Here is a 25,175-nt window from a genome sequence, read left to right on the forward strand (position 1 = left end):
AGGGGGGTATTCGGCCCATTCCTAGTCACTACTGGTAGCATGAGGTGATACCTGGACCCTATAGAGGTTGTACAGGCAGTCCAACTCCTCCAGGATGACACATCAATACACACCATTGCCAGAAGGTTTGCTGTGTCTCCCAGCACAGTCTCAAGAGCATTGAGGAGAAGATTCCAGGAGACAGGCAGTTACTCTAGAAGAGCTGGACAGGGCCGTAGAAGGTCCTTAACCAATCAGCAGGACTGGCATATGGTCCCTTGTGCAAGGGGGAACAGATTGAGCACTGCCAGAGCTCTACTAAATGACCTCCAGCAGGCCACTGGTGTGAATGTCTCTGACCAAACAATCAAAAACAGACTTCATGAGGGTGGCTTGAGGGCCTGATGTCCTTTAGTGAACCTGTGCTCACTGCCCGGCACCTTGGAGCTGGATAGGGATTTGCCAAATCAGAACTGGCAGGTCCACCACTGTAGGGCGGACCTGCCAGTAGGGAAACCCATTGACAGCTGATGACACATGGGTTGTTAAGGACACCGCGGCCAGCTTCTCAACCCCGCTCCTTAACAATCAGATTACACTGCACCCTGATTGGACAAAACTTTTCCCAATCAGGATGCAGAATGCACTGTGCAGTGCTCAGTGCATTGCAGGGTGTTTGTTGGGGCGAACACCCTGCAAATTCAGGTGTTCGGTGAAAGGCCAAACAGGTAAATGTTCGGTCTGAGCATGAGCATGAACCGTTCGCCCCTGGTAGTGACACTGACCCTAGCCAAATGCAAAACTAGTGAAAAACAGTCAGAAAAGATGAGTAGGGAAAAAAAATGTCAGTGGCCTCCACCTGTAAAAACATTCCTGTTTTGGAGGTCTTCTCATTGTTGCCCATCTAGTGCACCTGTTGTTAATTTCATTAACACCAAAGCAGCTGAAACTGATTAAAAACCCCCTCTGCTACTTAACTGACCCGACCATATCCCAGGAGCTTAATTGACTTGATGCTACACTCTTATTAAAAAGTGTTCCTTTATTTTTTTTTTGAACAGTGTATTTAGCAGTGTAATTTAGCCAATATTTATTTACTCTTATTTTACATTTAGCAAAATCAGATACAGCAGAATGGAAACACAGAAGGAATTTCATCTGGATCTGCACAACAGACAGCTCCACAGACACCGCCTAACACTCCAGATCCTCGAAGTCACCCAAACCCAGAAACCATTGCACCAGGTACGTGTTATTATATTAAACACTGTGGTCCATTTATAACTTGTGCTTTGAGTATCTTTAACTTGCAGGGTCTTTAGCTGATCATATTTGGTATGGATCAATCCCATCGCTAGTGATAATCAGCCATTAACAAGAGAACTATAAAAATGTCAGCAAGCAAAGAAACTCAAAACTCCAGTTAAGGGATGTATCTTCTTGTCATAGAAATAGGAACTTACCTCTCCATATAAAAGCGCTAAGATAAAATAGTTGTGCCATGTATAAAAAAAAAACAGTGGATTGTAGGTGTACAACGATCACGAGAAGGATGAACAGATGTCTCATTTTATATTGCGTGACACATCAGTTCTATCTATCTATCCATCTGTCTATCTGTCTGTCAGTCTGTCTGTCTATCTATCTATGTATACTAAAAGCAGAAATCATCCTCCCCACCCCAGCCCTGGTCAGTGGTGGGAAAGGAGACTGATTAAATGCTTCCTCTAACCCTAAGCGGACCAATGAATTCATCTTAACCTATGCAAAGTCTTTAAATTGGAGTTGATTAGTTGTAATGGTAAAATGTATCATCTTTTTTTAAAGGCCCATGTAAAGCCACACCAAGTAAAATTCTGATTCTTTTATAGATATTGAACTTTGCATTAGCCCTTTGCATTTTTTTTATTAAATAAGCCTAATAGTTTTCTATAGGTTTAAAAAGATAATGAGGTTAATACTCTCCTAAATACAAACCAGATGATACTGATTATAGTTATATAATACCATAGTCATAGCCAAAGCTGAACCCGCATGCTGTGACGCATTTATGATAACACATAAAGTACAGATACGGTTGAATGAAAATTAGCACACTTGCCTATTTTGGATATTCTACCCATTCATTGTTCTTATTAGTCAGTAAAATCATGCATGAGCAATCTCCACAGACCATTCCTGATAAGAGTTGTATGTATACAGCTGGCTGAAGCCATTAGATAGTGGTAGGATGCACACACCAGCTGGAGAAGTCCAACTCTGTTTACTGAAATTTCCATATGAAAAGGATAGACTGGGGGATTGTGTTCTAACCCGAAGCAAGGCATCACCAGAACACCAATTCCTCGCTCAATGAAACTTTATTTGGTCATCATGGAAAATAGCAATGTTTCAGGGCTGTGCCCATACAGGGACACCTTTGTCATAGAGTATTGATGTCAGACATTACTTCTCTTCTTCCATTACATCATCCATATGATCACTGCAGCACCCCCAGCAGATTCACAGTCCAAATACCAGTGCAGCTGGGACATCTCAGTCCTCTTCTTATTTGAAGATGTCCATAGACACACTGGACACATTAGAAGTTAGCATGACTATACAGCATGCATGTACGGTTACTTTATGTAGAATGTTGCTAATTAAAATTTTAAAATGAAGGGGTTTGGGGAACATCATGGTTTTCTGATATCTTCTTTCTTGCTTATCTAGGATACACTGGTCCACTTAAAGAAGTGCCACCAGAAAAATTTAATGAGACAGCAGTTCCTAAATACTATATGTCCCCTTGGCAAGAAGCTATTGTCAATGAACCAGAACTACTAGAAGATTTGTACCCCAAGATGCCCACACCAGGGGATATGATGCTGCCTCCAGACTACAGAAGTTTTAACAGGTAGATGTATTACATTTGTGTACTACTCTGCAATATTGTTTTCAAAACTGCCACCTGTAGGGTTGTTTAAAAAGAACCATTGCCAAATAGAATTCAGCATTTTAGGTATAAATGTAATATATTAAGCAATAACACATTGCAATGACAATAAAATACAATTGACACATACAGTATGTACAGACCAATTTCACAACATAGAGCTAAGATCCATAAATACCTATCCGTAACGATTGCCCCAAAATCCCTATAAGACATTCAGTAAATTATTTTTATGTATTTATTGATCTTTATTTTATCATTTTTTATATTTTACTACATAAATGTTTTTAGAATACTTTTAAGATGGAAGAGTGCATCAGTACATGTACATGGTGTTCATAAATCACTACCCTGACCAGCTTTTTTTCTGTTTAATATCTCCACTCATCTGGTCAAAGAAGGATAAACCTTAGATGGCAATATCTGATGAAACAGTAATTTCTTGAACCCCACAAAACTCAAATCTATATATATATATATATATAGATAGATAGATAGATCTATATATAGATCTATATATATATCTATCTATCTATCTATATATATATATATATATATATATATATATATATATATATATATATATATATATAGTGTGTTTATGTGTATGTATTTACACTGTTATACAAGCTGTACACTCACTTGTAGCAAAGTGTAATTTCTTCAGTGTTGTCACATGAAAAGATAAAATAAAATATTTACAAAAAATGTGAGGGGTGTATTCACTTTTGTGAGATACTGTATATATATATATACATATATATATACATAAACACACTGTATATATATATATATATATATATATATATATATATATATATATATATATATATATACATTTTTTGTAAATATTTTATTTTATCTTTTCATGTGACAACACTGAAGAAATTACACTTTGCTACAAGTGAGTGTACAGCATGTATAACAGTGTAAATTTGCTGTCCCCCCAAAATAACTCAACACACAGCCATTAATGTCTAAACCGCTGGCAACAAAAGTGAGTACACCCCTAATGGCAAAAATGTCCAAATTGGGCCCAAAGTGTCAATATTTTGTGTGCCCACCATTATTTTCCAGCACTGCCTTAACCCTCTTGGGCATGGAGTTCACCAGAGATTAACAGGTTGCCACTGGAGTCCTCTTCCACTCCTCCATAACGACATCATGGAGCAGGTGGATGTTAGAGACCTTGCGCTCCTCCACCTTCCATTTGAGGATGCCCCACAGATGCTCAATAGGGTTTTGGTCTGGAGACATGCTTGGCCAGTCCATCTCCTTTACCCTCAGCTTCTTTAGCAAGGCAGTGGTCGTCTTGGAGGGTGTTTGGGGTCATTATCATGTTGGAATACTGCCCTGCAGCCCAGTCTCAGAAGGGGGGGGGGGGGGATCATGTTCTGCTTCAGTATGTTACAGTACATGTTGGCATTCATGGTTCCCTTAATGAACTGTAGCACCCCAGTGACAGCAGTACTTATGCAGCCCCAGTCCATGACACTCCCAACCCCATGCTTGACTGTAGGCAAAACACACTTGTCTTTGTACTCCAAACCTGGTTGCCGCCACACACGCTTGACACCATCTGAACCTCTGGATATGAGGCTGAGCACGTGTACTCAACTACTTTGGTCGACCATGCAGAGGCCTGTTTTGAATGCAACATGCCCTGTTAAACTGCTGTATGGTCTTGGCCACCGTGCTGTAGCTCAGTTTTAGGGTCTTGGCAATCTTCTTATATCCTAGGCCATCTTTATGTAGAGCAACAATTGCTTTTTTCAGATCCTCAGAGAGTTCTTTGCCATGAGGTGCCACTTCCAGTGGCCAGTATGAGAGAGTGAGAGCAATAACACCAAATTTAACACACCCGCTCCCCATTCACACCTAAGACCTTGTAACACTAACGAGTCACATGACACCGGTGAGGGAAAATGCCTAATTGGGCCCAAATTGGACATTTTCACTTAGGGGTATACTCACTTTTGTTGCCAGTTTTTTGCCAGTGGTTTAGACATTAACACAGTGTGTTGAGTTAATTTGAGGGAACAGCATATTTACACTGTTATACAAGATGTACACTCTCTACTTTACATTGTAGTAAAGTGTAATTTCTTCAGTGTTGTCACATAAAAAGATATAATAAAATATTTACTTTTTGTGAGACACTGTATGTACTGTATTTGAATAGGATTAAGCAATAAGACTCTGAACTTGGCTAGGCATGGTCAAGGTACTGTAAATCACAGGTATCATGTTGGGTAATTAAAGCCTAGGAATATTTTAATAGGTTATTCTTGGCAAGAAAACCATTTGATATGGTGTAAGCAGTCAAGTAACAGTGCACAATAGCAGAACGGGTACACTACTTTCTAAGTATCAAATATGTGAGAGGCATTTGAGGATAATAAGGTCTTATGAAAAGCTGTTGGAACTAATTATTAAGTATGCTGTGATGTCAGCTCCTAACTGATTCATGGAAAAAAGGGAGAACGTCTCATATGGGATAAAAATGTACCGTAAAAAGAATGTGATCATAGCAAAAGTATCAACAGTACACTATATTTGAAATGTTTGTTTCTTTCTTTCCTAACCACCATCCGCAAGTTAATACGCTCATGTACCTAATGCATGCTTGCATCAGTATTTATATTAACCAACTTACATGTTTTGTTATTTTACATTCTTGCTTTCAGACGTTTTGTCTGTTTATTAAATTATGCGATGTCATAATTTCAACACTGAATCTTGCTCATACAAGGAAACAGGACTGTTTGCAGACAAGAAGTAGTGTTCAAGCTGAACTTCAAGATAAGCAAGCATTGTCTAAAAAAGGGATGTGTATTATCATCTGAATCTTGGAGTGCTTTGTGTATTTCTTCCAGATCTGTACAGTAATCCAGTGTGAAACGTTGCTTCTGTACAAGTTCTTCTTACATTAAAACCAGTGACTGCTGCTCTCTCTTCTTGTGCAAGGTGACTGGTCTTGTCTCCACCCCCCTCCTATAGTTCTGCAGGCAGCCTGTAGTGGGTGGGCCTGATGAGTCCTCCCACAGTTCTGCTTTCTGTACAGCACAGTCAAGTTGTCCCCACTAATTGCACAAAGTAATAAAAGTGATTGCAAAGGCATTTGATGTACGCAAAGTTGATTTATATCCTTTATGGCTAGTGAGGCATACATTTAAATGAAATTCTGGTGACCAGAGTTCAGCCTTAAGAACATTCTGAACAAACTCTCATAGGCTTGTAAGGGGGACTAGGATTGGGCAGATGTTAGTGCCATACTGAGTCCCCACCCTGCTTCTTCTTGGATAGGAAAGCTACCCACCAGTTGTTGATGGAACCCTCCGCCATATTGTGTCATGCTCCATGCCATAGGCCTGCTCTCGACATCCCTGGCCGTAACCTTTTTTATGAAAAAAATAATATTCACACATAAAATGCATTTTCTGCACTTTACTGTAACTTCACAATATTTCTGCAACGGAATTCTTAGGTGCGTAATGCCATACAAAGGAGTAGATGTTCTGCAGTTGTCATTTCTGTACAGAACGCAAGAGTATAATTGCTAAGCCATCTTTCCCTATGACCTCCACTCCTTGGGAGCACCACAGAGTTGGGCCCATTTCCCCCATGTATACTAAGTCCACAGCATTCAGCTTCTATCACCAAGTAGAATCAAGGTACCCTCATTAGTATATCAGTCTCAGTCTGTCCCTCCCATAGCTCTGCCCCAGCCGGGGATGCTCTCAGGTGGCACAGTAATTCCCAGGCTTCACCATTACTCACATCAGAAGACTTTGGGTTCGCCTCTAAGGCCTTATTCACCCTGCTACAGGACCTGCAGAAGAAGGTCAGGGGAGACAGGGCAACCTACTGAGTTTGGAACCACCACGATTGGGACTTTTTTGATCATCTCTACATGCGACTACATCTTAGCAGCTCTGGGGTATTTGAATCTACCTAGGCTCTTCCCATGCCAGCCTTTATATGAGCACTGACTACATCTATGACATCACTAAGAAGGAACTTTTCTAAAAGGGGGCATGACACCCAATTACAAATGTCCCTTTAATATACTATACTATACTATTCTATACTATACTATACTATACTATACTAGAAACAAACCCACCTAGTGGCAGGCAATCTAACAGCACCTGCCAACAGGCCGTGAACTGCAGTGCCATTTCATACATTGGAAGCTTCCCTGAACTTAGAACAGAGTAAGGGCTCATTTACCCTTATGTTGGTCTGTGAAAAGTGATCCGCAGTGGATCACTTTTCACAATACAGTGCAGGTGTGGCTGACAGAATTGCCTGAATTGCCAAATGTACTTTCAAAGCAGTATTAAACCCAAAAGCAAACATGTATTATATTGCAACTTACCAATTCTTAGATGTGGTGGCTGCATTTTTTTAGACTTTTAGATATATTAAAACACCGTAATAAAAAAAATATTACAGTGTTTTAATATATCTAAAAGCCTAAAAAAAACCCAAAATGCAGCCACCACATCTAAGAATTGGAAAGCTGCAATATAATATATGTTTGCTTTTGGGTTTAATACTGCTTTGAAAGTACATTTGGCAAAATTTTGTGTACCCCCTGCTATTAAATTCTGTAACCGTGTGTATCTGGGTGTCTGCTTAGATAATATTCTCAATTAACATTCTGCAGAGTGTTATACACTTTTGGAAAACATTTTTAAGCTGTGCAACTGCATCTAAGTGATTACTCCTTATTTAGTCCCTACTGTATCAAAAAAATGCCAAATACAGTATTTACATGCATCCAGACTTAAAACCTAACTCAACCTTCCCACTCCTCAGTCTGCCCCTTTCCCTCATAAACCTAAAAAGTCCTCTTCCACTTTGCCTCTTCTCCAGTGGTGTGTGATGCTATATCATGCTTGCCATATCACTGACATAATGATGTCAACACCAAAACCATAATGATGTTCTCCAATAGGATGGATCTATGATGTCCTTTCATTCCAGAAAGAGATTTAATTATGCTGGGTGTCATTCAGAAAAGGACCAGAACAGTAGAATGTGTAATCAACCCCACAACGGGTTCTTCAAAGCCTCAGAATATTACATGGACTTGATTATTTCAAACATGGGATCATGGGGTCTCACTTTCTACAGTCAAATAGTGTCAGGGGATACAATACTCATGTGGCCTCTATAACCCTGCTAGCTTTAAGCACTGTACAAGGGACACTCCTTGCACCCAGCCAGTGTGACACTGCTGCAAAGAGCGGTCAACTTATTTAAGATAATGGGAGTCTCAGTACTTAGAGTGTTACTAAAGGCAAAACTGTTTTTTTTTTTTTCATTTTGGATAGAGTAAGAGAGGTTTTCAACCCCCGTCATTTTTGTATTTTTTTTTGCCAGCTGTGTGCTATTTGGGGATATTTCCCTTCACTTCCTGTCCCATAGCCAAAACAGGAAGTGAGTGGAAATCCCTCCAAAGTGGGGAAATCCTAGGGTGTCAGCAGAACTAGTGTCTCCATTGGGAGATTTCCACTCTATTAGTGTTCTATTAGTGTTCCAATGTGGGATTTTCTTTCCTTTCACTTTCAATGATAATGGTAAACAGGACAAATGGAGGGCCCTCTGATTCTTCCTGAATTGAATTGTATTGTAACTGTACTGTCTGCTCCATGTTGCAAAGCGCTGCGCAAACTGTTGGTGCTATATAAATCTTGAATAATAATTGAGAGGGTGGCAGCACAGACAGCAATAAAAACTGACCGGTGTTCTAATCCCTCTCTGGTCTATCCAAAATTGAAAAAAGTTTTGCCTTTAGATACACTTTGTGACAGACCTAGCCAGGACAGAGGCTTTTGGAGGGGACTGAATGCCAGCCTCTTGCCGACCGATTATGGGCCCTGGCATTTGGGGGAACGGAGCTCGTTGTGAGCTGTATGCCTGGGGACTCTGGAAGTAATATTACTTTGGATTGAAGTCCATGTCCCCCCAAAACACAAAACTCTGGGAACCCCATATGTGCCATATTATAAATAGTGACCGCTTCACAATGGTGTGTGTATATATTGTGTGTTGTCTCATGCTGTTGTGTACTGGTTGCTGTGCTGGTTTGGGGTGGGGCTGTATTCCAATGTTCTATTGTGTCTGTCTGCCTTGGATCACAGGATGTGTATCTCTATGGAGGGAGGGGGGATTCCTCCAGCAGCTCTCCTTGCTGATAAGACTGTGTACTGATGAGAAGTTTGAACACACCTGACCTGTGTGTCTATTGTCATTGGGCGGTTTAACCCGCCCTCTTTCCCAAGGGTGTGGGGAAAGAGTCTCTGAGTTATTTTATCTGTTGTGTCCATGTGTGATAATAAATGAGTTGATTCCTGGTTGACCCTCAAGACAGAGATTTGTCTCGTATTTGGGGGGAGAGTTATTAGTATGGGTTTCTTGTTCGGCTGATCGGAGTGTTCAGTAGCTGCCTTGGTGTTCGGGAAGGGAATGTTCTAAAGGACATTAACCCCTTTCGTACTCGGGGTGTCATTACAACTGGTGGCAGCAGTGGGATCATTCCCACAGCCTAGAAGGACAGCTACAAGAGGACACAGGACAATGGAAGCACAGTACGAATGGCTAAAGTTCTCTTCCCTCAATGACTTGCTGGAGAACTGGGGCCGACCGGCCAACAACCTGTAAAAAGAGGGACATTATCGCAGAACTAGTCGAAATGGATAGATCCGAAAGACCCAACATAACCGAAAGGCCCAGACAGGACACCCGAAGAGGCATGGTTTGATCGGGCTGTTAAAATAAGACTGGCACATTATGGTCCTAACCCTACAACGGAGATCATAGACCTAGTTATAGCGGCTGTGGATGCAGATTGGCTACAGCAAAGAGGTGCTGCAGCAGCAGAAGTCACAGCAGCACCAATGAAAGGGGGGGAGAGGTACAGATACCAGCCACCATGGACGAAGAATTCATAAGGAGGTTGTGAGAGATGCAGATACAGCATAGAGGACCAGTATCAGAGCAGGTCCTGCTGGGATGGTCTGATTCTATCAGATGCAAACTCTGGAAGGAAGCGCTAGCCCATGAGCAGCGACACCAGGGAAAAGTTCTCCCCTCCATCCATGTAAGGTACTGGTCACAGTATGAAGTACGAATGCTGTTATTGGGGGAACAACCGAAGCAGGAGTGGACAGCTGAGTTAAGCAGGCTGATCCGGGCAAAGATGCGGTTGGACGAGAGCTACAGAGCCCTCCAGTGGTATGTAACACAAGAGTGCCCGTGGTCAGCGGATGACAGCCCCATGGAAGGCTTTGATTATGATGGCCTGGGATTGTTGTATTGGAGGCTGTCCAGAGTCCCTGACTTTGGGAGTGATCGGGAGTGGCATTTGGAGGAAATAATGGAGCACAGAGAGCGAACACTGAATGTCTCGGAAGGGCACTCACTGGACAGAGGGTCCAAGATCTCTGCCCTACACCTACAGCGGTACCGGAGGCCCAGGGTGAGACGAGATGGTCCCTTCCCAGCAGCAGATGGCACCCCAGAATGATGCCACCAACCCAGCAGAAGAGCTGGCAACAGAGCAGAGTGCTGCAAGCCTCTGCCCTCACCTAACAGAAGAGGGAGTTCTTGTGGTAGTGGATGAGACTTCTCCACTTGTATACCCCAGGGATGCTGGGCGGTCGGCCCAGATCCCCAACAGCATGACGGAGTGAGCCCAGTCACCCTGTCCTCTCTCCAGCAGCTGAAAGGACTTCAGGGAGAAGGGCCAGTCCAGGCCTCTCCCCAGCGGCGTGCATGTTCTCTGCGAGAGGCAGAGGTTGGCTGGGTAAGTAATGATCTGTTTGGGACAATTTGTTTGGGGTACTGTGTGGATACCAGCATTGGGGGACTGGAACTATGGACTAACTTTGGAGTCAACCCGTCTGGAGTCTCCTCCTGTTAGTCTCCTGCCGAAAGGGGAGAAATGTGACAGACCTAGCCGGGACAGAGGCTTTTGGAGGGGACTGAATTCCAGCCTCTTGCTGACCGATTATGGTCCCTGGCATTTGGGGGAACGGTGCTTGTTGTGAGCTGTATGCCTGGGGACCCTGGAAGTGATATTACTTTGGATTCAAGTCCATGTCCCCCCAAAACACAAAACTCTGGGAACCCCGTATGTGCCACATTATAATTAGTGACTGCTTCACAATGTTGTGTGTATATATTGTGTGTTGTCTCATGCTGTTGTGTACTGGTTGCTGTGCTGGTTTGGGGTGGGGCTGTATTCCAATGTTTTATTGTGCCTGTATGCCTTGGATCACAGGATGTGTATCTCTATGGAGGGAGGCGGGATTCCTCCAGCAGCTCTCCTTGCTGAAAAGACTGTGTACTAATGAGAAGTTTGAACACACCCGACCTGTGTGTCTATTGTCATTGAACGGTTTAACCCGGCCTCTTTTCCAAGGGTGGGGTGAAAGAGTCTCTGAGTTATTTTATCTGTTGAGTCCATGTGTGATAATAAATGAGTTGATTCCTGGTTGACCCTCAAGACAGAGCTTTGTCTCGTATTTGGGGGGGAGAGTTATTCGTATGGGTTTCTTGTTCGGCTGATCAAAGTGTTCAGTAGCTGCCTTGATGTTCGGGAAGGGAAAGTCCTAAACGACTTAAACCCATTTCATACTCAGGGTGTGGTTACACACTTTAATCCCTTCACAATGTCCACCTAGTGCAGCCCAACTACTTTATTCCCCACACAGTCCACAACGTCTTCTTTTACCAAGGCTTCGCTTACACTGTCATCTTCTCAGAAAGAATAGGAGACCAGTCAAGCCTACTTGTTTGCCAAACAAACTTTACAGCTTGCACAACAGGTATATCTGCTGCATTTCTTTATCACAACAAAACAGAATGTCTCAAAAGCGAAGGGCACAACAGTTCCCATAACAGTTCAGAATTTTCCCTTATCATTCCTCTACCAGAGGTCACAATAAATTGTGGGACTGCCAAATTACCTCAGGTCAGCTGTGTCATAGTGGCACAGAGACGAAAGCTTCTAATAGTCTTGAGCATAGGTCATTTTGACTGGTTTGATGATAAAAGTGGAACTCTTGGTAATTTTATACATGTATCAATACAATCGCTAGAACTGCACTTTACTTTTAGTAGTCAAAAAGACATGCTTTTTCTACATTAAAGTCCAACTGAATTTTCAGTTTTAACCAGGCAAATACATTTCAGGTGCATCAAAACAAATGGTTTGCAAAGCCTTACAGTTCATTTTCCTTAGGAAATAGCCAGAGCCTAAGTAAAAAAGCCTGTTCCCTGCCAGCATGCTATAAAAAAGGACCCTTGCACCCTACAGAGATCTGACATGCCCCTGCTAAGTCAGAGCTACAGCTCTCCTATCAGCAAGGAGCATTAACTTTTTAGGGGGGGAGCAACCTCTGCAGAGACACCACTTCCTCCACATAAAGGGCAAGGGTCTTTCTCTATGGCATACTGACAGGGGACAGCCTTTTCTAGTCTGCTGCTGCTTCTAGAGAAAAGGAATTTTGGCCCTTAACCTTTTGCTGACCATGTGTGGTAGACCTTATTGCCCACGCGCTGCACATATGCACCCACAGCAGCTGAGGTTTCTTTGCTGCTCCCAGCACAGTGACTGAACTGTCACCAACAGTGCCCAGTCTTTATTTGGAATCAGGTACTAGCAGGGAAAACTCCTGACTACGTGACCACTGTCACAACCAATCACAGAGGTCACTTTGATCAAGAACTCCATCCCACCCAGATGGGTGGGAAGGGGCTAAACACCTTTTGTTTGATGTACCTGGAAGGTACAATATTAAGCTGATTTAAATTAAAAGTTCAAGTGTCCTGCTAGATGTATGCCATGGTTGTAGTTTGTATCTGTTTTAAGACTCTAATACATGTAAAATGTTTGTTACCCCAACATTCATATTCCTGAAATGTGTCTGCCGTATCATGTGCTTGTATGAAAAAGTATCCAATTCTCTTTGTATTGCTTCCTTTGTGTGAAATCTAGACATGTGCAATTCGTTTCATTCCGAATTCGTCTTTCAACGAATTTCGACAAATTTGTTAATTCGGAAATATCCGAATTAACGAAAACCTGTTTAACAAATATTTCTAAATATTTGAATATTCGAAAATTCATAAATTCGTAAATTTGTAAATTCGAAATTATAAAATTTACTATTACTAACTATTAAATTATAGGTATTGGAATTTCCTTTCAAATTTGGCTGTGAGTGAACTTAACAAATACTAATTTATCCGAAATTACGAACTATCAGAAATAACAAATTCTGTACCTAAACAAATGGAATGTAACAAATTAATAATAATAAATAACAATAATAATAATAAAAACTTTTTATTATTTTTATTATTAGTTTGTTCCATTCCATTTGTTTAGATGCGGCATTCGTTATTTTTCAGATAATTCGTAACTTCGGATAAGTTCACATTCGTTACATTTACTAACAGTAAAATTTTAAAAGAAATTCCAATACCTATAATTTAATAGTTAGTTATTATTAGTTAGTTAGTAATTCTTTTGAATTTTCAGATTTTCTTTCTTATTTTTGGATTTACAAATTTAAGTATTTTCGAATTTATGAATTTACAATTTCATAACGAATGAGCCGGAAAACTAAAAAAACAAAAACCAAATGAAACGAAAACTAACATATTTTTTGTCAGTGCACATGTCTAGTGAAATCCCTGGTGTTCCTGCCAGACTCTCTGCTTTCCTGTTAAAAACTGATCACACTAAGCAGGAGAGCACAGCATGTGCAGTTCTATAGCTATGCTGGGTACTCAGCCGGCTCACCTCCAATGAGCAGATTTGCCCTGACACTCCTCCCCTGCACAGCCTTTCACTGGGAAGCTCAGTGTGCTGCTGCTTCTCCTCCCCCCAGCTCTTATACAGCTGAGAACAGAGGGAATGTCATCACTTATAAAAAGGGGAAAAGGGTATTTATAATGTTTGTTTTATATCTGTACACAAATGTTTGCCTTTTATTTCTGTTTTAAACTGAATTGATTGTTTTACAAGGTGATTGTTTACAATCACAATAAAGGGTTAACTCTATGCAGTCACTATGCACAATAGCGTCTTCCCAAGCTAATCAAATATTAAAATGATGCCTCTCGCTGACTAACAGCATTGACAGGAACCTGATGGAAAAACTGCAAATGCTTTTCATGGCTCCATCCTGTCTTCTTACTAGGACAAAGCAGCTGTGTGAACAAGTGCCTCCTAGCGTCAAATGAAGGAGTACAGTTCTATTCCCAACGAATGCACATACACAATGCTCTCTCTGTCTTTTGAGCTCATCCAACCAACAGGAGAAAGAGCGCCCCTCGGGAAAAGGATGACGCTCCCTACTGTGGCATTAGGGAGTGCTCATCCTATTGGCTGCTCCATCCTAGTAAGAAGACAGGATGGAGCCATGAAAAGCATTTGTAGTTTTTTTGGTGAGTTTCTGTCATAGCAAAAATGGCCCACAGGGACGTTTCAGAGAAGAGGCATAGTTTTAAAATCTGATTAGCTTAGGTTGATGCTATTCTGTATAGTGACTGCACTAGTGTTTTTAGGTGAACTAACCTTTAAAGTTGAAATATGACTTGTATAAAAGTGTAAGAGCATAGGAAATATGACTTGTATAAAAATGTAAGAGAATAGGAAATATGACTTGTATAAAAGTGTAAGAGAATAGGAAATATGACTTGTATAAAAGTGTAAGAGCACTGGAAATATGACTTGTATAAAAGTATAAGAGCATAGAAAATATGACTTGTATAAAAGTGTAAGAGCATTGGAAATATGACTTGTATAAAAGTGTAAGAGAATAGGAAATATGACTTGTATAAAAGTGTAAGAGAATAGGAAATATGACTTGTATAAAATTGTAAGGGCATAGGAAATATGACTTGTTCCAAGTAACAGAGTGATGGATTAGAGTGATCAAGTCATCAAGATGGATTAGAGTGATCAAGTTAATTTGGCAGTGTCGTCCCTTTAAGAAAGAACACAGAAAAAAACATATTGGGAATATGGGACTTTGTAGGTGCTTATTACAATGAAATTAATATATCACAACAAATATGATAAAATAGAGTATTTTATTACAAAACATAGAAAAGGACAGAAAAAACAATCACATAGAAAAAAAAGGGTAATTTTCTCTATGCAATTTCTCCACATATATATTCAATTTGTCCACACATAAATTCTACATGTTTCGCCTTGCAGCTTCCTCGGGAATATGCATGGACATTCTTCTCTAATGAATAGATATAGATATATATATATTAGTTATACAGATCTCAAACTAGAAAAAGTGCATGAAATACTGTAAACCAAGTACATATATACATACATGGGTGCATCCAAATGGGTGGCAGAAGACTCTCAACAAGCAGGCTCTGGCTCCAGTGCTTAGGAGATTCAGAAACCAATCTATGGTAGATGATATCAGAGCAAGTCATTAGGCACCAAGGCCCTCCCAAGGAGAGACACCGACCAAACCAGATCACCCACAGAGAGGAGTACCATTGAATGGCTTATGTACCGTTGTAAAATCTTTATTACCTATGAAACAATCGAAACATATTGATGTGACATGTCACATATGCTCTGAAATCATCTACCATAGATTGGTTTCTGAATCTCCTAAGCACTGGAGCCAGAGCCTGCTGGTTGAGAGTCTTTTGCCACCCATTTGGATGCACCCATGTATGTATATATGTACTTGGTTTAATGTATTTCATGCACTTTTTCTAGTTTGAGATCTTTATAACTAATATATATATATCTATATCTATTCATTAGAGAAGAATGTCCACGCATGTTCCTGAGGAAGCTGTAAAGCGAAATATGTATGTGTGGACAAATTGAATATATATGTGGAGAAATTGCATAGAGAAAATGACCCTTTTTTTTCCTATGTGATTGTTTTTTCTGTCCTTTTCTATGTTTTGTAATAACATACTCTATTTTATCATATTTGTTATGATATATTAATTTCATTGTAATAAGCACCTACAAAGTCCCATATTCCTAATATATTTTTTTCTTTGTTCCAAGTAACAGTTGATGAGTGAATATAGAAGCTATTCCATTCCATTGCTCTGTACATCCTTCAGCTGTTTGGCTGTTGATAGTGGTGGTACACTTGGTAGACCATAATAACCAGCCAAAACAAATTATCCTGTCTGGGGTGGATACCAGACGTTCAGGGGGTGATCTTGCCATACACCTGTTACAGTTATGACAAGCCTGTCTGGCTTTAAGCCAAGCGTCACTTAATCTAAGCTTGATTTGTCATGTATTCCTATGGAGGATCTAACAGAGGGCAGGTGTCATTAGCAGCAGTGCCATGTTACCCTTGTAGCATTCTCCACAGACATCCCTAGCCAAAGTATTTGTTAACGCTATTCCTGTTGTTTTTGTGTCATAGCAATTGGCAACATGCTTACATAAATATAGTTACTATGCTTACTTAGGTAATAAGGCTCAAAAAATACATCAGGTTTATCATTTCAATTCCTGCATCTCCAGTTCATAGGAAGGCCATTATTGCCAATCTTGCCATATAGGAGCAGAACAAATTTTTTGATGATCCCTCAAGGGTAGTGTGCTACATTGCAAAACAACAAGAGAAGGGCACACCGACCTAGCGCATTACCACAATACATTTTATTGGAGAATAAAAACAATTGTTATATCCACAAACTCATAATATATGTACGCATATCAATCGCCTTCAGGTCTGCTGTAATCTACCAATGGTGTGGGAAGACCAGGAGGAGGCATCCGTGGTGGCTGACACATTTCAAGGGCGAACCCTCTTCATCAGAGCCAAAGTAGTGAATGACTACTTCTCAAATAAAATTTATTGTGGTAATGCGTTAGGTCAGTGCTCCCTTCTCTTGTTGTTTTTGCAGTCTATAAGGATACCCATTGTCCTGAGGGGGCAGCAAAGCCGCTGGCACTGAGGAAGAATTCCTACACTGTACACCTTTCAGTTTACCACGAGGAGACGCCGTCACACAGCGGGAGCCTCCCACCATGCCAGCATGGATGCAGAGCGGCCCGGAGAAAAAGATGAAGAAGAGAAGAAGAGAAGAAAAGAAGAAGATGAAGAAGAAGAAGAGAAGAAGATGAAGAGAAGAGCGGGAGCCTCCCCCCATGCCATGGGTGCGGAGCGGTCTGAGGAGAAGAAGATAGAAGATGCCGCAGAGGAGATGCTGGACGAGAACGCCGGAGGAAGAACCAGAAGAGCCAGAAGAACCAGAAGAAGAAGAAGATGAAGGAAGATAGAAGAAAGAAGAAGCATTTAAATAAAGGAATTGTCAAAAACTGTCTCTTGTCATTTTTAAGTTATTAGTTTTTTAGTGAAATGGTAGGGGTAAAAGTACCCCCTTACCATTTCACATGGGGGGAGCCAGGATCTGGGGGTCCCCTTGTTAAAGGGGGTTTCCAGATTCCGATAAGCCCCCCGCCCGCAGACCCCCACAACCACCGGCCATGGTTGTGGGGATGAGGCCCTTGTCCTCATCAACATGGGGACAAGGTGTTTTGGGGGGCTACCCCAAAGCACCCTCCCAATGTTGAGGGCATGTGGCCTGGTACGGTTCAGGATGGGGGGGCGCTCTCTCGTCCCCCCTCTTTTCCTGCGGCCTGCCAGGTTGCGTGCTCGGATAAGGGTCTGGTATGGGTTTTTGGGGGGACCCCACGCCGTTTTTTTTTTTTTGGCGCGGGGTTCCCCTTAAAATCCATACCAGACCTGAAGGGTCTGGTTTGGAATTTAGGGGGACCCCCACGTCATTTTTTTAAAAATTTTGGCCGGGGTTCCCTTTAATATCCATACCAGACCTGAAGGGCCTGGTATGGAATTTAGGGGGACCCCCACGTAATTTTTTTTTTTAATTTTGGTTCGGGGTTCCCCTGTGGGGAATTCCCATGCCATTTTTATCATTGAACTTTTATGTGTATTGTCGGAACGGCAATGCAATAGCCGCGAGTAGTTTTAAATGGCTTTTTTCCTTCGAAATGTCATTTTGCTGTCAGACTGTTTTAAACACGGGAAACATGAGCCCCTTTACAGGAATACTATAGACACCCCCAGCTACCCCCATATTACACTTTTATTGTTTGACTTTAAGCATTATTAAAATCACTGCTCCTGAAAAAACGTCAGTTTTTAAAAGTTTTTTTTGCATTGATCCACGTCCCCTGGGGCAGGACCCAGGTCCCCAAACACTTTTTATGACAATAACTTGCATATAAGCCTTTAAAATTAGCACTTTTGATTATTCATGTTCGTGTCCCATAGACTTTAACGGTGTGCGCGTGTTCGAACGAACTTTTTTCCTGTTCACATGTTCTAGTGCGAACCGAACAGGGGGGTGTTCGGCTCATCCCTAGTCATGACTACCTCATTTTGTAAATCATTCATCAGCTTAAAGAGGAACTGTAGTCTGCTCACATAATTTGTAATAAAAACATCTTTGGCATTCTAAAGCTTCCCTCCAACCACTTTGCATATTATTTTATATATACTGTGATTCTGTACTCGCAAAATATGCTGCAGAAATCTCCCTCCACTGAGTCTGGCTGCAACCATTTTAACTGTGGGCAGCTGAAGCTGCTGCCTGTTCACTTCCTGGATTTACACAGACACTCTCATTGGCCCCCTTATGACTCCCTTCCTGGCAAACTCTCATAAGAGTTAGAGAGAGAGCAGTGCATGATGTCATAAGCGTAGGCTAATGACCAGACAAGAAACATGAAGTGGGCTGTATAAGGTATTTACCGGCAGAAAAAAATAGTTTTACGATCCAAAGTTAAAATAACAAGGGCACAAGATTTAATAGATGGAAATATGAAAAAATGACGGAACCGCTTTAAGCATTACTTACCATAAAGAATCCCTTTCCAAACTGATGGAAAAAAAACTTTTTTCTTCCATGAGCAACTGATGCTCCCTAGTTCTTTGTACAGTTCATGGGTTAAAAAATTAATTGGCAAATCTTTCTACTGACCATGGATATATTTGAACATGTTGCTTAGGTCACCTCTAACATTTTTTTTCTCTAAACAGAACATACCATTTAAAAATATTTAACTCTAATAAAATGCACCTGCTACTGATCACTGCAAAACATCTCCAGTATGTCCTTTTGCAATGTAGTGCCGAAAAAATGAACTTTATATTCTAGATGTGACCATGCAAGTGATTACATGTGTATAATCAGTTATAAGTGATTTTGCAATGCAAATACAATATTAACATTACATGTTTTTATCTTCCTTTTTTTACATCCCAAGATTGTATCTGCTTGTGCCACTTGGCATTGAGTGGTGTTGCTTAGCTTGATAATAACCAATATTACCTATCTCTTCCCCACCTTTGTTTTCCTATCTAAAAACCATTTAATATTTCGGTGGTACTGTTATAATCCTATATTTTAATTTACACATTACTTGAAAATTCTCCCCTTGCAGTGGGGCTGGGGTTAACTTATTGTTTAGCCTAGGGAGACAGTTAAAGCACTTTTACTTATCCAACCCTCCGCTCTTCCTGCAGATGACGCTCCCCCATGCTCTGGCAGTAGACTGCTCCTGGATATCCTCATGTCCAATGCAGGGCCATGGTCCCATTCTTTATGACATCAAGACCTTAGGCCAGTAGAGCATAGGGGAGAAGAGGCTGCAGGGAGCAGTCTAGCAGATGATCCCGCAGGAGTGGAGATTTAGGTAATTAACTGCTTCAGCCCCGGACCATTTGGCTGGTCAAAGACCAGAGCACTTTTTGCGATTCGGCACTGCGTCGGTTTAACTGACAATTGCACGGTCGTGCGATGTGGGTCCCAAACAAAATCAACGTCCTTTTTTCCCCACAAATTTATACAGAGAAAGAGGGTTCCCCTAGTGGTGGACTTTATAGGCACATATAAAAAGGTGTAAATGAGTATATAAAGTATAAACTATGGTTTATTAAATAGAAAAACAGTAAAACATATGACAATAATGTAACAGTAATTGTTAGGAATGTGGATCAAGCAATTTTACATTGGTACAGTGTTTGAAACAATACTCTTGCACCCGACGTGTTTCAGAGTTACTTAGCCTCCTTCCTCAAGGGTGGGTATGAGTTACAGATAATTCTACATTGAAAGAAATATGTTGAAAAAATAATGATAAGCATATAGGTATACACAGACGTAAAAACATTACATGGTATGCTTTTCATTTCATTTTCACTTACGTTGACACTGTATAAGCTGACTTGGCATTCCATAACACTTTAAATTAAAAACAAAGGCACTGACATGGTCTGTCTACCCAGCATATTCTTGATTCAGATAAAAAGGTGTTTGTTTGCGTATTGCAGATAGCATTACTACGTAGGTAGCAATGAGGTTTCTATCTAAATACAAAGTGTATGTATATAGTATTCTCTTCAAGAAAAGGGAAGAGAAGGCCCAAGGAGGGCGTATAAAAAAGTAGAAACTTGAGGCTCCACTGAGGCCGAAGGGCAGGTCCTGCAAAAAATGTAATATTGCAAATGTATAGTAACGAATCGTTTTAATCATGCGATGTAAAAGTTCAAAAATGGATATAGTTTTGAGAAAGTTATCATAAAGAATTTAACCCATACCTGGTAGTGGCTCAGTAGATGGCGTTAAAGAGTGTGTGGTGGGTAGCTAAAAATAGTAACAGACAAAAAAATATAGAGGTACGATTAATTAAGTAAACCGACTCCTTAAATATATGTTACTCAAAGCAAAAAATTGGAGTGAGAAATACTGTGATGTTTTGGCATCTAGTAAAATTCTAGTAAAATGATGTTACTACTTCCAAAGCTATTTGATGTATATAGAGTGTATGGGGTGTAATAAATTTTATATTACATTGAGCTGTTATAACTGTTCAAAGCAGACCACGGATAGGGTCTTAATATAGGGATTTTCAGAGAGTATATAGAGTATATGGGATGAAATGGATTCTATATTAAATTGAGCCATTTTAACTGTTCAAAACAGACCACAGACAGGGTCTAAGTGCAGAGGTTCTTAAAGATGTAATCAATGAGCCTGAGCTAAAGTAACAGCCGTTTAAGAGGTAAAGTTTACTTACATATCAAGAAAACTAGGTGGATGTCTGTTCAGGCCGGCGTCATCCTGCAAACTGCAAAGGATGTCCGGCATGAACAAGTGCTGAATATATAAGACCCTCCTCCCCAATCAGCTGTTGATGAAAATTACAACAGCTGATGGTATGGGAGGGAGGAAGGGTAGGTACGAGCCATGTATGGCCCCCCGGGAGAAGTGACCGCCGCCGCGCCCGAAGCGCACATGCGCGGGCACTCACGTCGGAACGTGGCCACTCCCACTCCACCCGCCGACACGTTAAGCTTCCCCAGCGGACTGCGCATGTCCGCTGGGGTCGCAAGATGGAGGCCAGTCAAAGATGAAAATGTACTATAGCCTCACATAATGCCGCCGCGGGTTGCAAAGCCCAGGCGACTTTGTGTGCCGGGTGAGCAACAAGTTAGTTCAGCGGTGTACTGACGTGATGTTGAAGGAACATCACCATTCTATATAAAAATAAATATAAAGGTATATAATTACCATCAGTGTGGTTTGTATTTGTCGGAAACCAAGAAAGCGCTGGTGACAGGCAATATCTCACAGGTTGATATGACATTATGGGATGAATAAATATAGATTTACATGACATTATAAAATAAGATGTACAGCCTACCAACAGCATAGGAAGAGAGATCAAATGACATCGAACTGGAATAATCGATTTGCATATTAACTATAAAGATTAGTGGCAGGGTCAACTATCTTATCTTTTCATTTACAGACATTGTAATATAATAGTCAAAGCAGACAGTAAAAAATAGTCGTTCTAGACAGAGGAAATCTCCAAAGATATTCAAGCATTTAGGCCAAAAACACACGTAATCTAGAAACATACAGATTAGACTGGCAACCTGGGATGTGTATAAGTTTGAGTGGCAGAAAGTTACATGTACCGACATGGGCCCACCATAAGATAAAGAATTTGCATATATGTGGACAAATTCATATGTACATTTAAATATATCTAAATATGTATTACCAATTGGACCCAAGATACTTGAATTACTATAGAAAAAATGTTGCCAGGATAATTATGCATGCCAGGGATTCGTTGTTGGCCTATAAATTCCAACCATATAACACAGATGTAGGTGGAAAGAAGTGATAGCAGATTAGGAAAGAAAGTGCTGACCAACCGCATGCATCCGGGTCCCAGACGGAGAGACTGGGGCGGTGGGGGGGGGGAACAGTGATGGTTATTGTTCCCTGCTACCTGAGGAAAAACCCTCGAGAAATGGTTTGAACCAAATGGTTCCCTCCCACGGGGGGGCTGAGTAGCCTTCAAATTGTATATCCATCGGGATTCCATTTGTAATAGGATCTTATTCCAGTCTCCTCCTCTGAGACCCGGGTGCACACGGTCTAATATGAGAAATCTTATCTTTGGGAACTTTCCATTATGTACTTGTGTGGTGTGTCTCCCAAGGGGGAGATCGGGATCACAGGTTTTCATACTTAGTATATGTCCGTACGCCCTCCTCCAAAACTCCACTTTTGTTTTGCCAATATAAAAGCATGTGCATTCGCATAGAAGCATATAAATTACCAAATTACATTGGCGAAATGTTTAGGGTAGAAGATCTGACGGTTCGGAAGAGTAGGTTTTTTTTCGTGAGCATGAATTTGCAATAGTTGCATTTAAAAGTTCCCTTGTATTTACAGTGAGATTTATTTGATTCCCCCTTGAATTCACTAGTGATGATTCTACCTCTCAAGGATGTAGCCCGTTTAAAGGTAAAGAGAGGTTTGGGAGGAACAAACGGTCCCAATGCTGGATCACATTGTAACATATGCCAGTATTTTTCTATAATACTTTTAACTTGCTTTTGTTGATTATTATACTTTGTAATGATTCTGATGGCATTGATATCATTTTTATTTTTATTTTTAAATTTCTCAGAGTGGAGTAGCTCATTTCTAGGTTGTAAAGAGGCTTTTTTAAAAGATTGTTTAAGTGAAGCATGGGAGTAGCCCCGTAGTAGCAATCTCTCCCGTAGTTTGTTTGCCTCTATTTTAAAGATGTTATCGTTTGAGCAGTTTCGTCTCACCCTGAGGTACTGGCTATATGGGATCGAGTCTATAAGGGGTTTGGGATGGAAGCTGGTGGCATGCAGAATTGCATTGCTCGCAGTGGGCTTTCGGTACAACCTGCTCAAAATGGCTCCCCCCTCTCCTCTATAGACTTCTACATCCAAGAATGTAACACACTGTTTGTCAAATGACATGGTAAAGTTTAAGCCGAAGAAGCTTAACGTGTCGGTGGGTGGAGTGGGCGTGGCCACGTTCCGACGCGAGTGCTCGCGCATGCGCACTTCGGGCGTGGCGGCGGTCACTTCTCCCGGGGGGCCATACACGGCTCGTACCTGCCCTTCCTCCCTCCCATACCATCAGCTGTTGTAATTTTCATCAACAGCTGATTGGGGAGGAGGGTCTTATATATTCAGCACTTGTTCATGCCGGACATCCTTTGCAGTTTGCAGGATGACGCCGGCCTGAACAGACATCCACCTAGTTTTCTTGATATGTAAGTAAACTTTACCTCTTAAACGGCTGTTACTTTAGCTCAGGCTCATTGATTACACCTTTAAGAACCTCTGCACTTAGACCCTTTCTGTGGTCTGTTTTGAACAGTTAAAATGGCTCAATTTAATATAGAATCCATTTCATCCCATATACTCTATATACTCTCTGAAAATCCCTGTATTAAGACCCTATCCGTGGTCTGCTTTGAACAGTTAAAACAGCTCAATGTAATATAAAATTTATTACACCCCATACACTTTATATACATCAAATAGCTTTGGAAGTAGTAACATCATTTTACTAGAATTTTACTAGATGCCAAAACATCACAGTATTTCTCACTCCAATTTTTTGCTTTGAGTAACATATATTTAAGGAGTCGGTTTACTTAATTAATCGTACCTCTATATTTTTTTGTCTGTTACTATTTTTAGCTACCCACCACACACTCTTTAACGCCATCTACTGAGCCACCACCAGGTATGGGTTAAATTCTTTATGATAGCTTTCTCAATACTATATCCATTTTTGAACTTTTACATTGCATGATTAAAACGATTCGTTACTATACATTTGCAATATTACATTTTTTGCAGGACCTACCCTTCGGCCTCAGTGGAGCCTCAAGTTTCTACTTTTTATACGCCCTCCTTGGGCCTTCTCTTCCCTTTTCTTGAAGAGAATACTATATACATACACTTTGTATTTTTGATAGAAACCTCATTGCTACCTACGTAGTAATGCTATCTGCGATACGCAAACAAACACCTTTTTATCGGAATCAAGAATATGCTGGGTAGACAGACCATGTCAGTGCCTTTGTTTTTAATTTAAAGTGTCATGGAATGCCAAGTCAGCTTATACAGTGTCAACGTAAGTGAAAATGAAATGAAAAGCATACCATGTAATGTTTTTACGTCTATGTATACCTATATGCTTATCATTATTTTTTCAACATATTTCTTTCAATGTAGAATTACCTGTAACTCATACCCACCCTTGAGGAAGGAGGCTAAGTAACTCCGAAACACGTTGGGTGCAAGAGTATCGTTTCAAACACTGTACCAATGTAAAATTGCTTGATCCGCATTCCTAACAATTACTGTTACATTATTGTCATATGTTTTACTGTTTTTCTATTCAATAAACCAAAGCTTATACTTTATATACTCTTTTACGCCTTTTTATATGTGCCTATAAAGTCCACCACTAGTGGAACCCTCTTTCTCTGTATGTATTTAAAAATTTGGGTGTGGCACAACCCCATAGTTGGCTGCCGATCTATATTCTTTGTTTTATATTTTTTCCCCACAAATAGAGCTTTCTTTTGGTGGTATTTGATCACCTCTGCGGTTTTTATTTTTGCACTATAAACAAAAAAAGAGCGACAATTTTGAAAAAAAAACATTATTTTTTACTTTTTGCTATAATAAATATCCCCAAAAAATATATAAATAAAAATATTTTTTACTCAGTTTAGGCTGATACGTGTTTTTCTCCATATTTTTGGTAAAAAAAAACGCAATAAGCGTATATTGATTTGTTTGCGCAAAAGTTATAGCGTCTACAAATAGGAGATAGTTTT

General features: G+C 40.6%; 1 protein-coding gene across 1 annotated transcript in view; it reads left to right on the forward strand.

Annotated features, from left to right (window-relative positions):
* Positions 1-25,175, forward strand: part of MYOZ2 (myozenin 2) — a 161,118-nt gene that overhangs the window by 130,355 nt on the left and 5,588 nt on the right. Inside the window, exons 4-5 of the mRNA XM_073603270.1 lie at positions 1,095-1,224; positions 2,692-2,875. Of these exons, the coding sequence (XP_073459371.1) occupies positions 1,095-1,224; positions 2,692-2,875 (314 nt within the window). The remainder of the gene's footprint in view (positions 1-1,094; positions 1,225-2,691; positions 2,876-25,175) is intronic.

This window comes from Aquarana catesbeiana, linkage group LG01, assembly GCF_042186555.1.
Source record: "Aquarana catesbeiana isolate 2022-GZ linkage group LG01, ASM4218655v1, whole genome shotgun sequence".
NCBI classification, from domain to species: domain Eukaryota; kingdom Metazoa; phylum Chordata; class Amphibia; order Anura; family Ranidae; genus Aquarana; species Aquarana catesbeiana.